Source organism: Hipposideros armiger, unplaced genomic scaffold, assembly GCF_001890085.2.
Source record: "Hipposideros armiger isolate ML-2016 unplaced genomic scaffold, ASM189008v1 scaffold_236, whole genome shotgun sequence".
Lineage (NCBI taxonomy): Eukaryota > Metazoa > Chordata > Mammalia > Chiroptera > Hipposideridae > Hipposideros > Hipposideros armiger.
The window spans coordinates 544,811-563,200 of NW_017731586.1; the positions used below are offsets into that span (position 1 = coordinate 544,811).

The window sequence follows — 18,390 nt, forward strand, 5'->3', positions numbered from 1 at the left end:
TAAATAGATTAAATGCTTCAATCAAAAGAAAAAAAAAGACATAGATTGACTGAATGGATAAGAAAACAAGACCTTTTTACATGTGCTGCCTACACAAGGCCCTTTTTAGATAAAAAGACACACAGACTGAAAGTAAAGGGATGGAAAAAGATATTTCATGCAAATAGAAACAAGCAAACAAACAAAAAGCTGGGGTAGCAATACTTATACCAGACAAACTAGACTTTAAAACAAAGGCTGTAGCAAGAGACAAAGAAGGACCCAGTAATTTTACTTCTGGGTGTTTATGAAAACAAACACAAAACACTAATTTGAAAAGACATGTTCCCCTATGTTTTATTACAGCATAATTTACAATAGCCAAGATATGGAAGTGATCTAAGTATTTATTCATCGATAGTTGAATGAATAAAGAAGAGGTGGTGCATGTATACAATGGAATATTACTTAGCCATAAAAAGGAATGAAATCTTACCACTTGCAACAACATGAATGGTATTATGCTAAGTGAAATAAGTCAGATAGAGAAAGACAAATACCATAGGATTTCACTTATATGTGAAAAAAATAAACAAAACAGAAACAGACTCATAGATACAGAGAACAGATTGATGGTTTTCAGATGGGAGGAGGGTTGGGGGTCTGGGTGAAAAAGGGGACGGGATTAAGAAATACAAATTAGTAGTTACAAAATAGTCATGGGGATGTAAAATACAGCATAGGGAATATAGGCAATAATGTTTTAATAACTATGTACATTGCTAGTTGGGTATTAGACTTATCAGGGTGATCACTTAACAATACGTTGTATAAATGTTTAATCACTATGTTGTATGCCTGAAACTAATGTAACATTGTATGTCAACTGTAATTGAAAAATAAAAAAATATTATTAGAAAAAGTCATGTGGATTCCTGTATGCGATTTCCAAGTGAAAGGTAGAAATTTTTCTAGAGTTTTTGTCAACATATTTTTTATGTAAATTATCTCTCCCCCTCCTACTGCTTACTTTTTTACTACCCCAATTATTTTATATGGTGTTTTATTCTATTTTGTATTTTAGTCAAGTTTGAATTGTAAAATCAATCAATATTTAGAAAATGAGTTATTCTTACTTGATAGCCTCTTAACAAAGCATATCCCTTTCTACCTAACACGAAGTCGCAAACCACCATTCATGATTTCATAATTGCAAATACTTCCGCTAGTGGGAATGTTGCAGCTCCTCATGTTGCTCTTCATTCCCTAGGGACGTGACGTGGGTTAAACTGTGTCTCCCTAAAAAGTTATGTTGAAGTCCTAACCCCCGGTACCTGAGAGCATGACCTTATTTAGAAATAGGGTCACTACACATATAATTAATTAAATGCAGGTGAGGTCATAGTAGAATGGACTCCCAATCCAATGACTGGTGGTCTTACAAGAAGACAGCCATGTGAAGACACAGAGACATGGAGAATGCCATGGGAAGATGGAGGATTGGAATGATGTACCTATAAACCAAGGAATACCTACAGCCACCAGAAGCTCATCGAGAGGCATGGAACAGATTCTCCCTCAGTAGAAACCAACCTGCTGACACCTTGATTTTGGACTTCTAGGCTCCAGAGCTGTGAGACAATATATGTCTTTTGTTTTAAGCCACACAGTTTAGGATGCCTTGTTACAGCAGCCCTAGAACGCTACATGAGGCATAAAGCAGTGAATTCAAATTAAAAAACCCTCCTCCTATTACTAGAATTCCAACCCTTCTCATGCCTTGCCTGGTCTCTTACAATAATTTTCTAGACACCATGCCTGATGCTCTTTGGTTAGTGCCCATTCATTTTACACACCACTACCATGATAATATTTCCTTCTATGTACATGTGGTCTTTCCCCATTGTGCCTACAGTAACATAAATTCTTGAATGAGGTATTCAAGAGCCTTCCATTCAAGCCTCAACTGGATGTCTGGTCCTTTTCCCCTCGTGCCTGCTGTGCACACCATTGCATTCCAGACACTCTCACTTCTCGTAGTTCTCTCAGTGACCAGCACTTTCCCACTTTGAGCATGCTGTTCCTTTTGCAACTAACTTCCCAAGGGAATTTTACTCCCCTTTCAAAACCAGTCTGAAATACTGCTATAATTGTTTATTGATTCTCTGTCCCAAGTAGATGCATTTGCTACCTCTTTAGGCTCATACATAACATATACTTCTTTTATGATACTTATAATTTTCTTTGCATTATCAATATCTGTGTACAAATTTTCCACTTGTACTAAACGCTTAAGGTATCTTTAGCCCTTGTTGTTGGAAATCCAGCATCCTCATGCTAGATCATAATTCCAGCAGACCAACCAGAAACACACGCTGCCAATGTCACTTTTCTGCTGTGCTCCTTCTAGCAAGTTCCCCTTCATTCCCTTAAAGAATACAGCAACAGACTCAAATCAAAGCTTTTTCTGTTCTTATTTCCATCACCACTGGTATCTCCTTATTAACCTTTGGAAGTTAAGTTAAGAATCTGATAGTTCCCTTATCTCAGAAAGTCACAAGGGAGATGATTTTTCACACTAAATCTCTTAATCTCTGAATTATCTCCCTGATCTGGTGAAAGTCTCTAAACCAAATGTAGCAAAACTTTTTTTTATTGGATTCCTCTATTAGTAAAATTTTTGAGCATGCATGTATAATTATATATTTGTCTATTTATTTAATTTTAATTTACACATTCTATACATATACTCCTGAACTTATGTACTTTGTATATTATAGAACATATAAAATTGACATTAAAATATAAAATTTCTAATATTTTCCTTCCAGCTGTAAATAGAGGTGTATAAATGAATTTTTAAAAAATGTTTGGGCAATTACCTTTTCAGTTAGTTAGAAACTGTAGGTAAAATAATTCCAAATCTAAAATTAAACTTGTTTTTCTCAAAGAATACAAACTGGAAATGATGTAAACTTTATCAATAATATAAGAAGCAATATATAATTATAAATTCACAGTAAAGATAATATATTATACATAAAGCCTGGAAGAAGCTATACAATAAGAATATAATCATTCAGGTTGATGCTTAGAATGATAAAATTTGAATGAAAAAGAAGAAACATTGAAGATTTCTAATAGCAGTAATTTATTACAAATAAATGAAAACTACTGGGGAGAAACAAAATTAAATTTACCTTGAACAAATAACTTGCTTTATTAAGAACTTTTTTTGTGATCATTCAAGTGAGTGTGTATTCCAATAACCCTAGTATCTTTTTTTTTAGTCAAAGCAATATGCTCTGTTTAAATTCGAGTTAATAGATTATAACAATTTTAAAATAATTGTTTTCATCTATTTTTCTTTTCCTAATCTATTTTAAATATGAAGGGAATTTAAGAATTCCTGGGATTACTTTGTAATCCTGTAACTTTAAAGAATATGAAACGCTTATTTTTTTCTGATCCAATGTTCAAATTATTGCCTCAAGGAAGTGTGAATTTTAATGAAATTTAAATAAAAGTAGTATACATCATATTTGAAAACAATTTTTCCTGTAATTTGTCTTTAAAAATGTATTGGTATTTCTTTTTATCTGATTTGGAGTCAGATGAACTGAAAACTTGATGAACTATATTTCATCATCAGAATTCATGGATTCTCAATGCTTTCATATGGTACATAAGCTGCTACCATGATGTAAATAGATACAGTGCTTGTAATTATTGTAATATTATACATGTTTAAACTGTAATGTTTTACATACAATGTGTGATTTCATATTCTATAAATTATTAATTCTATAGGATAACAAAGACTGGAGTTATTGAATGAAATGTCTTTACCAGAAAACAGTATCATTGATTTTTAAATCAATTAGGGACATGGATAGAAATTTAGGGTTCCTAAAAAGTTGTGATGATGTAGTAACAGTCAACATTTATACTATTTATTATGTGCTAGTCATTGATCTAAACACTTTATAGACATTAACTCTGTAACCCAATAGGTGAGTACTATTGTTTTCCATATTTCACACATGAATAAACTGAGGCAAGAAGATTTACATATCATTTACCAAAGACATAGTTGGTGGATGGCAGAACTGGGATGTGAACCCAGGCAGTTTGTCTCTAGGGTCTTTGCTGTTGACTACTATAATACTATACAGTTATACTCACAACACTTTTCCTTTGGTTACTGTAAAATAAACACATTGTTGCTCTTTTTGAGCATAGGGAATATGAAAAAGAGGAAAGCAGACTTTAAAGTCTGTTCATTCATTTAGCAACAATTATTGAGTTATGCAGTACAGAATCAATAAGAGCAATCACTTCTCTCAAGAAACTTATAATCTAGTAAAGGAAATACAAGTAAACGAAATGTGATGAGGGTTCTGTTAAAAAGATGCATTAATCAGGGAAATTCAGTTTTGCTGTGGTGACAAATTAACCTGAAAGTCATAGATTAACTCAACAGTCTAACAAGAGTCAAAGACTCTGCTGGGAAGTTGTCTTCAATGCAGGAATTTAGCAATCTAAGGTATTTCCACAGTTTAGCTACACTTCTCTGTGTGTGGCTTCCATTGCCATCAAGGCAACAAGGAACCTAGAGGACTCAGATCCTCTATTTTGTGCTTCATTTCTGCTCATATCCCATTGGTCAAAATTATTCACATAGCCCCCTTGGACTGCAAAGAGCCTGGAAAGTGTGGGCAAGCATATGGCTATTTGGTGAGCATTGAACGCCTGGACTAAAATGTATGTACATTTAATTGGAGCAGAAGAGAATTTGTTAAGAGTTAGCTAGGAATCTATTGGCAGTTGACTGGAAAGTGGCAGAAGAAGTCATGAAATCATGATAGGGGCTAGTGAAGGAAATTGAGCAACATAAAACATAAGGCTCTGGGCATCCCATAGGAAGGAGCTGTAGGCAAAGTCTCTTCAGTACCATGGAGAGCTCCTGTAATTTGAATTACTTTGATACCATATGATGTCAATTTTAATGTCCTTATTCAGTAACAATTTATTCCATAAACATTTATTGTGTGCCTATCATAGATTTGGTGGGTAAAGAAATTATAACACATAAGTAACAATCTAATGGGGAAAGCAGATAACTCTGTAATGCAATGAGTAGGTTCAACAACGGAACATTCTCTGGGATTATGAGAGCATGGATATTAACCTTGGATACGGGAAGGAGTTGTACAGAAAATTTCATGAAGATAATGATTTGTGATCTTATATGTGAACTAAGTGATGAGTAAGGGTTTAGCCAAGCCAGAGGAAGAAAGGGTGCTTTAGAGCAGGGTCAGGAAACTTTTTCTGTAAATGGCCAAATAGTAAATATTTTAGGCTTTCCAGGTATAAGGGTAGATCTGTATTACATATTCTTCTTTCTGTTTTACAACTTTTCAAAATGTAAAGCTATTATTTGCTCAATCGTTGTACAAAAGCAGGCCATGGTCCAGATTTGACCCAAGGGCCATAGTTTGCTGAACCCTGGTTTAGGTGGAGAGAACAAGAGCAAAACCACAGATGTATATGTGCAATTATATATACTTTGGTCTTGATGGAGTATGAATTTTCCACAAAGATCATGATAAGTAAGCCCATAGAGATAGATAGAAGGCAGTATGTCATGTTAAGGAACTTACTCCTTCTATAACTATGGATTGCCACTGAAGGATTTAAATTACTGGAATGATAAAATCACATTTGCATTTTAGATATTGAGAATTAGCCTAGGAGGCAAAACTTAACTCAAAGATACCAGTTAGGGAGCTGTTGGCACTGGTTAAAAAAAAAGATGATGAAAGTCTGAAATAAGGTCACAGTGGGAAGCGTAGGCAAGCAGGGGCACAGCTGAAAAATGTTTGAGGTAAGATAAGAAGGACTTGGTGATTAATTGACTGAGGTGGGGAGGGAGTGTTTAATAATGACTCCAAGACTAGATGGTGTTCTTTAACTGAGACAATAAATATTACACTAAATTGTTGAAGCTCCTCTGCTCACAGAAACTCTGATTATTTAAAGGCTCTCTGCCATTTAGTCCAGATTTACACCATCTGGAGTCAGAAGGCAGAGGCCCATCTTCTGTCCTGATGTTACCTTTTGGGAAAAATGCTGTCCAGAAAGGGTATGGGGAGCTTTTGCTCTTGTCCATCAAATAGATTGATTGCTTTAAGCAATAGCTTTCCTGTGGTAGAATGCCCATTCAAGGCAAGGGATAAGTAACTCAATGTATAGTTTCATGGACATAGTCCTAAGAGCCATGGCCTTTTAAGACTATCAGTTATTTTAGCTATTTTTGGATCAAGAAATCCAGAACTTTACAGAGTTGGAACTTGCCATCTGTAGTAGACATGTATCTATGATTTTCCAAAATTTTTATATAGTTTTCCACATTGTGAGTACCACCATCCCAAAATACAATTCCCATATTTCCTTTCTAGGGTGAAGGCATGTAATTTAGTTTTCACCTACTAGACTCATCCTCATGAGACTTGGATCTAGAAGACTGAGATATGAATTGGCAACTGAGCATGGAGGAAATTCACTGTTGCTTTAAGATGTTGGGCATTTGAAGCTTGAAGACTGTGGGCTTATTCATTTAAACATTAATAAAATATTTGATAAAGCATTTTGATTTGGAGCTAGATCTATATGATAGCAGTCTCTAGTTATGTAGAGATAGCCTTGCTGGAGACAGTTCTTTTAGGTCAGCCAATCTGGAGGTAGAGTTAAGATAATCAGATCATGTTGTCACTTGCAGAGGCTTTCGGGGGGTTAGCCAAGTGTTATCATGCCCCTGTTGGTAGCTTTGGCCTGGGTTTCATGATAAGCCTGGGTCATCTGAAGTTCACTTAACTTATTTAAAGGGAGTTTTTTGTGAGTGTAGTAGAAACAGGACTGAGATATATATTCTTAAATCTGCAAATAAAATTTCAACATTTAACGAACACTCATAGTTTACATGCAATTTAGCATTTAATTCTCATAACATGAATTATTATTTAATCTTTTCTACAATTCTATTAAGTAGATATTATTACCCTCTACATATTAAATAAGAATGATCATAAGACTGGAGAGTTTAAGTAGCTTTGGTCAAGATTGCACCATCAAAAAGTGACAGGGGTGGCTGGTTAGCTCAGATGGTTGTTATGAGCAGTGCTCATAACACCAAAGTTGCTGATTCGATCCCCATGCCCTCTACAACTATACTGAAACAACTACTTGACTTGGAGCTGATGGGTCCTGGAAAAACACACTGTTCCCCAATAAATTTTTTTTTTAAAGTGACAGGGCTGGATCTCAAGTGACTAGTGGTCTCTCTGGGGACTAGTGACTTGGACAACTTATTTAACTTCTTTAATCTTCAGTTTGCTTATCTATAAAATGGGAATAATAATAATAATACTTAGAGTTTTTAATAAATAAATGAGTTTATCTTTGCAAAGCACCAGAACTCTGCCTGCATCATTACATACTCAGGAAATGTTAACTTATTATTCTCTCGAGTGGCTTCTCTTTTCCTTCTTCATTTTTTTTTAAACTGGGATAGGCAGAGGTCTAAACCAGAATTCTGGATAGTTTAGACTTCCTAGATAGGTCAACTGAGCCATTCTTTGTCACTGAGGAAAGGAGGAGAGTTGGGCTTGAGAATATTGGAGGTGGCTCTTAGAACCTGGAGTTAATCCAACAAAGCAACAGTCTCTAGTTTTGGTTTTTCTTAATTTTTTCTCATTTGCTTATTTGTTTATTCACTTACTTATTGTGTTAAGGACACTTAACATAAGATCTACTCTCAACAAATTTTTAAGTACACAATACAGTATTGTTAACTATAGTTCTGTACAGCAGAACCCCAGAATTTATTCATCTTGCATAACTGAAACATTGTATCTGTTGAACAGCAACTCCTAGAACTCAATAGTATAGAAGCAAGCAACCAGATAAGAAAATGGGCAAAGGACCCAAATAGACATTTCTCCAAAGAAGATGTATGAATGGCCAATAGGTATGTGAAAAGATGCTCAGTGTCACTAATTACTAATGAGATGCAAATAAAAACCATAATGAGATATCTTCTCACACCTATTAGGGTGACTATTATAAAATAAAAAAGATAAGTGGTGGTAAGGATGTGGAGAAATTGGAATGCCTATGCATTGTTAGTGGGAATATAAAAAGGTGCATTTACTATAGTAAACAATATGGAGGTTCCTCAAAAAATTAAAAATAGATCTGTATGATCCAGCAACCCCACTTATGGGTATTTATCCAAAAGAATTAAAGTCAGGGTCTCAAAGAGATATCTGCACTTCTATGTGCATTGCAGCATTATTCACAATAGCCAAGATATAGAATCAACCTAAATGTCTATCAATGAATGAATGCATAAAGATAACATGGTATATACATACAATGGAATATTATTCAGCCTTAAAAAAAAAAGGAAATCCTGCCATATGTGACAACATGGGTGAACCCAAGGACAATATGCCAAGTGCAGCAAACCAGTCACACAAGGACAAAGGCTGCATGATTCTATTTACATGCGGTACCTAAAATAGTCAAACTCATGGAAGCAGAGAACGGTGGTTGCCAGGAATGATGGGGACAGAGGAAATGAAGAGTTGCTTCTAATGGATATAAGGTTTCAGTTATGCAAGATATTTTATTTCTTAAAGTCTTACTGACGCTCTTTTCAACTCCTTATGTTTGCTTGGTTTTATATCTGAAGCCTCCTCCTCCTCCTTTGATTTCTCCGGCCTGTCTATGTGTAAAATCCAGCTTTTAGGCGGGAAGTTGTGCTGTGAATCCACGTACACCAGGACAAGTGAAAGGAGCAGGCGCCCAGTAGTGAGGCGGGATACAGTTCTGACTCCAGCACGGTGTGGTCAGTTTGGAAAGGCTGGGCGGACAATGTGCAGTGATTATCTGCCACCAGGCAGCTAGTAAGGGGGAGGGAGGTATGCATGTTAGGAGAGAGGGAACCAGTATATCTATCAGGAGGGCTTCAGTTAAAGACAGTGCAGACTTCACAGAACTCTTTGGAAAGGATGCTGCTCTGTCAGACTCAATGGCCACATAGACCTCAGTGTAACTGGACGGCTTTGCCCCTTAGGGAGCACTTTCGACCTAAAGATGTCTCACTCAGTCTGTATCTAATTTAGTGATGTGTCTACCAAGAGGATGAAGAGTATCTGGTAACTGATGAGAAATTAAGGTGTTTGGAGGGAGAAGAGGGAGAGAGAACCTGAGCTTCTGTCTGGAGGAAGCGCCTCTTCCTGCTCCAACTCACCTGCTCACTTTGCACTCCATCGCTGGACTTGGAGAGAATTTCTGTTGATCAGGACAGGGGTATGTCTCCTAATTGAGGTACTGCTACTTAAGGACATGGGGAGGGATGAAGCCAGTGGACAGTGTAAGATGGAAGATGGACCTGTGTTTAAGTGCCATTCACTAGCTCTGTTACCTTTGGCAAGTCACTTAAATTCACTGCTTCTTGATAATTATCCTTTATCTCTAAAATGGTAATGATAATAATAGCTAACACATATAGTGCTAACTGTGTGCCATTTCCTCATTTAATCTTCACAGCCACCTTATTGTTATCATCCCTATTTTCTTGGGGAGGAAACTGAGGAATAGAGTGAGTAACATGCCCAAGATTCCAACTTCTTGGCAGTGGAGGACCTGAACCCAGGCTGACTGCCTCCAGGGTGTGTGCTGTCAACCTTGCCTGCCAACTGCCTCTCCCATAGTAGTAAAGTAATAATATGGGTAAAACAGTTGGCGCAGAGAAGGCATTTGGTAAATGGTAGTGCTGGGAGAGGAACAGAGAGGGAGGGCAACAGCAAGAATTCTCACCTATGTACCTGCAGTGAGTGAGGAGAGAATCAGGGTGACTTAGAATAAGCTCTTTTTACATAACCGACAAAAGCTGTGCGAATAGCATGGCACCTCGTACATCTTCTAACTTGTGCCCACAGATATCTAATTTCAGAATTATTTCAGAAGGGTTTTTGTACTTTTTACTTCTAGACTTAAATTTGAAAAATAATGCCATCAAATCATTGCTTTAAAAATTAAGCATACCCAGTGTATACATGTGAGTGTCATTGTCTTGTAGCACTGCTTGAGAGCTGCTTTCATATCCATTTTCATCAGGATGGTATTTCACAGATAAGCTGCAATAAGGATGTTTTCAGGGCGTTCCGTGATTACTTTTCAGCCTATAAAATCGTGTTTAGCTTTGTTGAAATGTTTGAGTACGTCGACCTAGCAAAGAAGGCAAATAACAGACAAATCGAATTATGTAGGTAAACAGTTATTCGTATTTGAATCAAATGAAAAGATTAAAGAATGACAAAAAGGAACTCCATAATTCATTTTCTCTCTTCACTTACAATAGAACACTATCCAAACTAAATTTTCAGAACAGTCTATTTTTTATTAATGAAGACTTTAGACATCATTATTCAAGAAACAGCAATTGATAAAAATAAAAGGAAATAGAAATCATCTTAAATATTGGTTTTATCTTATGTTTCTTATGTAGATATAAGTTAATACATTTACTAAACTTCCTGACAAAACATTCTATCAAACTTTCTGAAAGTATTTGAATAAAATAATATTTACTTTAAAGTTTCATCATTTTTATATATGAAGGTTACATTTTTCACAAACAAAAATGTGTAATCTTACTGTACTTGCCCTTTGTTCGGTAATTTCCCATCCACAGTTGTGTGAGATCTTGAAGCCCATGAAAAATAAACCAGGGCATGTTCATCCCACTGTCACACTAACCATGGCAAATTTCAAACTAAACAGATTTGAGTAATCCACATTTCAATCTACAAAATATAGACTAAACCCAACATGAATGTGTAATTTACCACTAATTTTGTTATTTTTGGTAATAAAATCTTCATTGTGTTTCTTGGAAGTGAATAGTCTTCATTTTTATGAGGATATGTACATTTTATTTTAGAGATGGGGGATCATAGAAATTCTAGTTACAGTTCTGAAGACCCAAGGTATGCACATTAAAAGCACAGAGAAGTATTCCTGAGGGAAAATGGAGTTCATACAAGGTTTAGTCACAAACTTAAAATAACTGAAGACTTGTCAAAGAAAATGACATCCCAGAAGGCACAGAAATGTGTATCACTGTCTTAAAAGGGATCATGGAAGCAACTTTAGAACAATTAAAGACGTTCTGAGCTTAATCTTGCAGAAGTATAATGTAGATAAAAGAAACTCTGGTATAGATTCCTATTTTTTAACCAGTACTTTGATTAAGAGGACAAAAATTAAATATTTTTAACTAGATGTCCAGTGGTTTGACTGACTTAATGAACTTCAAACACCCATAGTTTGTCAAAGGAATAATTGTTTTAAAGAGTTACATTGATTGTTTCTTGATATAGAAATTATAGCTGGATTGTGAGTATTCTATTTTTCAAATATGTGTACACATTATTCAAACGGGAAATTTATAACATGGATGCTTTAAAATCCTGCTAAAATCAAGACAGTTATCAATCTTGTAGAACTTCAGAGATTAAAGGATATACTTCACTTTTATCGCCCAAAGTTGAGCCACACTTTTTGAAGGCTTACTTTCTTTCATAGTCCATTTCTCTTGGGAAAAAAATGTAGCTTCTTTCTCTGGGAAAAAAGTGCCACATGAAAATTTTTTGTATGACAGTTTGCACATAGCCACAACAATGAAAATAAAATTATTATTTTAACTACATTACAACACATATATTTTATATGTATGTATCTCCCCGAAATATGCAGTGTAATTAAATTCTTTTATTATAGATACTATTTTCCCTTTCCCAAGTAATACTAAAAACGCAATATGTATCATATTATCCAGCATGCAACAGGGAAAACACCATCATAAATTTAAATTCATTATCAAATTCAAATTGGAGTTATCCCAAGAATAGGTTTCCCAATCACATATATTAATTAGATGGTATGTGTCTTTCATGACACAAAAACCATTAAGAAGATCACTATGGCAGGTGCGGTAAATTGTGTTTCTAGAGCCCCGGAAGCTGATGCTTTCTGCTCTCCTTCTCCTCGTTCTCTCATTTATATGCGTGTCTGCCTTTCTGAGATGTCCTCCCATCTTTGTTCTGTTCATTGAAATGGTACTCAGAGAGCTGTGGAACTGGAAGGGGTCTTAGTGGCCATGGACCGGCAGTGTACAGATGTCGGGACTAAAGTTCGAGAGAGGGCCACCTTACCAAGGCCATAGAGCAGTCTGTGGTGGAGTGGGGGGCAGTCTCTGATTATACCCTGCTGCCTCATGTAAATACAAACAAGAATGGGGATTTCTAGCTTTTCCCTCAAGACTCAGTCCCAGTCTCCCCCTTCTATAGCACCATTCCTGACTGTGTAGCAACGGTGCTGGTGTGAATCCAGGCTACACTGGCCACTTGCTCTATAACCATATGCAAGCTCTTTTAACCCCATTATCTCAGTGTCCTGATTGATAAAATGGAGAAGATAACAGCTTCTCCCTCAGAGGGTTGCTAAAAGCCTTAAATAAGTTAAATCTCACAAAGCATGCAGAGGAGCGCCAGGCCATTGCAAGTGCCCAGGAAGCCTTAGTTGTCATTGTTGGAATTGTCCATATTAATCACTCTTTCTCTCCTATTTTGTATTTTTCATGAATACCACCTAGTAGCACTTATTTATTTTCTAGTAGTTTTACTTAGAAAGTTAGTTTATTCCAGTTTTATCTTCCCAGGCTCAAGTCATTTCAGGGTAGGGACTCTGTCCTAAATTTCTTTTCTGTACCTCCAAGGGTCTAACACAATGTTTGATGCAAAGTAAAGATTCTGTAAATACTGGGATTTTTTTCCCCTACTGGTTGATATTAAGATAAATAGATTTCTAATAATTGCAACTCTGGCAAACTTGTACATGTTCTCAAAGAAAATGCCAATTAAAATGTTATAGCAGTATAATATGCCAGTGCTGTATGTTAGAAAAGCAAAGAACACTGCGCACTAGTAGTGTTTGAAGGCACATGAAAAGGGCCTCAGAATATTTGGGATGGTTTTAGGAGTAGTGATTAGGAGGATAGAGTGTATTGTGCTATTATCAGAGCCACTATGTAAGACACTGCTGGATACTTTCAAACTGTATATTGGTACTATAGTGATAGTATTATTTCTCTAAGCCCTGAATTCTGGACAGCATTTTACTAAGACACATTTTTAATGCATATTCTTGACTACACACTAGAATTGCCTGGTGAGCTTTTAAAACTCCCAATACCCAGGCTTAACCCCAGACCAGTTAACTCAGAATCTCTGGGACCCACTTTGGGGGACTACTGTGCCAGACTGTTAGATTGTAAGACTTGGGTAGGGCATATAGTAATTACGATAATATTGCTACCTTACAAAAGTCTATCAAGTAATCTGCAGCCTAGACTCACTTTCTAAGAGGAGTTTTGAGGAACGAGGAGATATTTGAACGTGAATCCTGTTACCAAGGTTCCAAAACCCTGCAAACTTATTTTGTTTGATTCATTTCCCTTCCCACATGATTGTGGCTGGAACTTGTGTTTTTCTTTTTGGTCAGGCTGCTCCTGCAGATGTGTCATTTTCCACACACTGGATCCCTGCTTTCTGCCCAGCCAGAGAGGAGAGGAGATTTCTGAGTCACCTTCAGTACTCTGTGATTTCCTGGGAGTCTCATATCCTCCCTAACCTTGCGGTTTCCCTGGCTTGATGAATTTTGTCTCAGGATGCAGCTTAAAATAAAATCTCAAATGAGAAAAAGAACATTGTTAGGGCATAACAATGTAGACTCATTTTTCTATTTCTTTGGCCAGTATGGCCTATTCTGAATAGCTTTCTATTCTAGAAGACCCTATTTCACTAGTTAATGTAACATATGTGTTATAATTTTTATTGTCTGTTATTTTTATAGTTACCTGATTCTTGTATTTATTCAGAAAACATTTTTTGAGTATCTGTGATGTGTCAGGTATTGCGATAGTTGCTTGGCATATAAAGATTAACGATGTAGTCCTCATAAACTCCTTGGAAAGATGGCCAAGTGCAGTGGAGGAATACATGAACTGCTCTGATGACATATAGGAAGGGCACCTATCCAAACAAGGGGGTATGTACTAGAAGCTGTCATACGTACCGGGCCATTTAATTCTCTGTAACTTCAGGATAGAGGGGACATGGTATTTCCATTTTACAGATAAGAAAACTAGATTTCAGAGAGAGTATAAGTCATTTGTACAAGTTCACAAAGCCAGTAAATGAATTTTTATTTAGCTTTCCACTCCTGGCAATGTTTTATTAATATTTTTATTAATAAACTTTATTTTTAGAGCAGTTTTAGGCCACAGCAAAATGAGTGGAAAGTACAGAGATTTCTCATATACCCCTGTCCCCACATATACACAACTTCCCCTACTATCACCATCCTGCACACAGTGATATATTTGTTATAACAGATGAACCTATATTGATACATCATGCCACTGAAAGTCCATCATTTATGTGTACTTTAGGGTTCACTTGTGGTGTAGTACATTCTAAGAGTTTTGACAAATACATAATGACATGTTTCCACAATTGTATTATACAGAGTAGTTTCACTGCCCTCTGTGCTCTGCCTCTTCATCCCTCCCTCCCCCCTCACCCCTGGCAAACACTGATCTTTTTACCATCTCCATAGTTTTGACTTTTCCAGAATGTCCTATAGTTGGAATTATACAGTATATGCCATTTCGTATTGGCTTCTTTCATTTAGTAATATGCATTTGTTTATCCTCGTCTTTTCATGGTGTGATAGTTCATCTCCTTTTAGCTCTGAATACTGTTCTGTTGTTTGGATGTACCAGAGTTTATTTATCCATTAACTTACTGAAAGATATCTTGGTTGCTTCCAAGGTTTGACAATTACAAAATAAACTGTGCAGGTTTTTGTATGGACATCAATTTTCAGTTTATTTGGATAAATAGTAAGGAGTGTGACTGCTGGATCACATGGTAAGAGTATATTTAGTTTTGTAAGAAAATGTCAAACTGTCTTCCAAAGTGGTTGCACCATTTTGCATTCCCACCAGCAACAAATAAGAGTGCCTGTTACTTCACATCCTTGCCAGCATTTGATGTCAGTGTTTTGGATTTTGGCCATAGTAAGTGTGTAGTGGCATTTCATTGTTGTTTGAATTTGTAATTCTCTATGGACATAAGATGTTGCACATCTTTTTATGTGCTTATTTGCCATCTGTATGTCTTTTTTGGTGAGGTGACTATTCAGGTTTTTTGCCCATTTAAAAATTTGATTTATTTTCTTATTATTGAGTTATTTATTAATATTTTATATCTGAGGTAAACCTGAGAGAATCACCTTATTGAAAAATAAGAAAAAGCATCTCTTGAGGTAAACCTGAGAGAATCACCTTATTGAAAAATAAGAAAAAGCATCTCTTGATAGTTCAGCTGGGAGCTGATCTGGCACTCACGGGAAGGTCATGGTATTCTCATGTTGAATATAAGCAGTTTCATAGAACATCAACACCAGACAAGGCCACTCTGGGGTTGATGGTTTGAGATAAATGTAAGACCACTTCTTAGTCATGCCTGAACATAGACAAAAGCAAGAACATGTTACAAGCCGCCAATATGACCAACATTCCTCTCTTCATGATAATATGCACCTGATGCTATTTTATCAATCACAACTTGAACCCTACTCCATTTCTCATGTCTCCTAGATAAATATTATTAGTATACTTGGTGATAAAATTGCCCCCACTTTCTGATAGCACCAAATCCAGAAGTAAAGCCACCTTTCCCTGTAGCCTTCCAATGGGACTGGGCGGGGCTGGGGGGGGGGTTCCCAGGATGCAGGGCTTTCAGTTCTAAAATTTGGAGATTCTGGGGCCAGCTTGACCATGCTGCTCTCTAAAATAACCTAACACAAGTCCAAATATTTTAACAAGCCCCTCCTAGCATCCTCTGACTGAGATACCTTCCAGTTCCCAATAATGTTTGGTCTGCCTTACTGTAAACACTTCCAATACACTCAACCATGTTATCCTGTCGGTGTGGTCCTATGGCCTTTGGTGATAGGCAAAGACTAATCAACAAAATCAAAGCAAGGCTAATACTATAGCAATGAATTTAGTAGCTGACCCTTTAACAATAAAGCTTTAAGTGATTAATTTTCTTCTAACTCTAGAAAGTAGAAAATTGCATACTTTTGGGAAAGCCAAGTAACATGATGAATCTTCACATAAAAGAAACATGTCCCACAAATGCGCATCCTGTTATGCCATGATAGCAGAGACTTTGCTTTCTTGTTTTCATAACAATGTCTCTTCCTTCCTGTCTCTCAGGGATCATGTCTGACCACCAGTTTGGTAACCAGTTTATGTGCAGCGTGGTGGCCTCTCATGTGAGTCATCTGCCCACAACCAACCTCAGCTTCGTCTGGATCGCTCCACCTGCTGGCACAGGCTGTGTGAATTTCATGTAAGTATCCAGTGTCTGTGACAGTACTGAAGGCAGGTACGCCTCTCAGGAGGTTACATAGAGGGTCACTCTTTAAAGGTAGTGTTTTTACAAGTTTTGCCATTGTTAAAGCCACGAATTTGTGTGTGAAATGGATGTCAAAAACTTTAAAAAAAGGTAACTTGAGCAGTTTATTTTTGCCTGTTTATAAATACCTCAGAAGTTCTCATTTGGATTTTAGGTGACAAAAATAAACAATAAAAGTATGTGAAGAAATCAAGGCAATAGGAGATTGTTGTTCATAAAATAAGATGAAAACAGGTACAAAAAAATGCTTTGTTGGGGCTTCCTACATGCTTTGGAAGAAGACTGTAAACTTAGCTTTCTGCTCTCTGGCCGTTAGTGACAAGAGGGAAATATGATGAGTTTGGACATTCACGGTGGGGAGAAGCCAGGCACTCTGTAGAAACTTCACAGCTCTTTCATGTGCTTTCATGAAGAGGAACCTGGGATGTGTAGTGAGCAATGCCCCAGAAGCTTCCTTAGATAAACACTGCACTATAGTTCAAAGGCTGTGACTTGTAACATCTCTCCATATAGACTACCTCGACCACTGCCGCAGAATCACCACTCCGCAGCCTCCTTACTAATCATTTTCACCCCGTAGCATTTTTTTTTACTCCTAACACATGATATATTACATATTTAATTATGTATATCATTTCTTGTTTGCCTGCTGAAGTGCAAATTCCTTGAAGGCAAGAATTTTTTTTTTCTGTTTTGTTCACTGATTTGCTCCAACTGTCTAAAGAGTCCTAGGCACACTGTAAGCGTTTCACTAAATATTTGACTGGATAAGTAGGCCACTGGATAAGATCAAAGGCAGTCCATAAACAGCGTTCTATGGACAGTCAGGCAAAATAGAGCTGGAAAGCTTCTTGAATGGTTTTGTATTCCAGCTTTCTGCTCAGACAACAAAATCCCATAAAATATGCATACGCCAAAATTTACCTCTACTCTTCCTTCACTTTTAGTAGTACACAGTTCAGTGCCAAGGGCTCCTATGGCCCGCACATCACTGATTATATACTCTTTCTGCCTATCCTCTGGGTTCCCAGACTGCAAACATCAAGTTCATCCCAACCAGCTGGTTGGAATTTAATCCCATAATTTTCTCCTTCAGAAAGTTTTTCAAAAGTGGACCTGTTCCTTCCAGTACCTCTTGCTTAGATGATCGCAGTAGCTGCCTAATTGGTCTGTTCACTTTCAGCCTATTCCTCCTCCAGCCCATCCTGCACATTGTTATCCGGTTAATCTCCCTAAGGTACCTCCTTGATCACTCAAAACTTGGATACTCCAAAACCTCCTTCTGAAGGCCAGCCCTTTGGCTTGGGTTTGAAAGGCTTCTCACAGTCTTGCTATTTATCATCTTCTCTTTTCTCCCATAGCATGCACCTCCTGATAGAACTTCCTACAATTCCCTAGACATTTTGTGACTTTTTCTTTCTCCATACTTTTCCTTTAGCCCAGAATGCTTTTTTCTCTCAACTCCAGTTGTTAAAATCCTACCCATTCTTCAAGATCTGTTTAAAATGCTAACTCTTCTATAAGGCTTTCCAAGACATCAACAACAGAAGTGATGTGTATTGTCACATTTTGCTTGTAGCTCTATCATAGTGCTTATTAGATTTTACTCTATACTTATTTGAGTTAATGCCTTGCCTTTTCTGTTAGATTAGATTGGACAGGGACAACTTCTTATTACTTCTGATTCTCCCACAGTTGATACAATGTCTCAAACAAAAATCATGGAAAATACTCCTTAAATTATATGATGTTCAATGTTGTCTTTTCCTTTAGTCTAATAATAATCTTTGAC

The 18,390-nt window shown here is 36.7% G+C and overlaps 1 protein-coding gene across 1 annotated transcript in view; it reads left to right on the forward strand.

Annotated features, from left to right (window-relative positions):
• RELN (reelin) overlaps positions 1–18,390 on the forward strand; it is a 516,011-nt gene that overhangs the window by 155,759 nt on the left and 341,862 nt on the right. Inside the window, exon 3 of the mRNA XM_019655108.1 lies at positions 16,397–16,532. Coding sequence (XP_019510653.1) covers positions 16,397–16,532 — 136 coding nt within the window. The remainder of the gene's footprint in view (positions 1–16,396; positions 16,533–18,390) is intronic.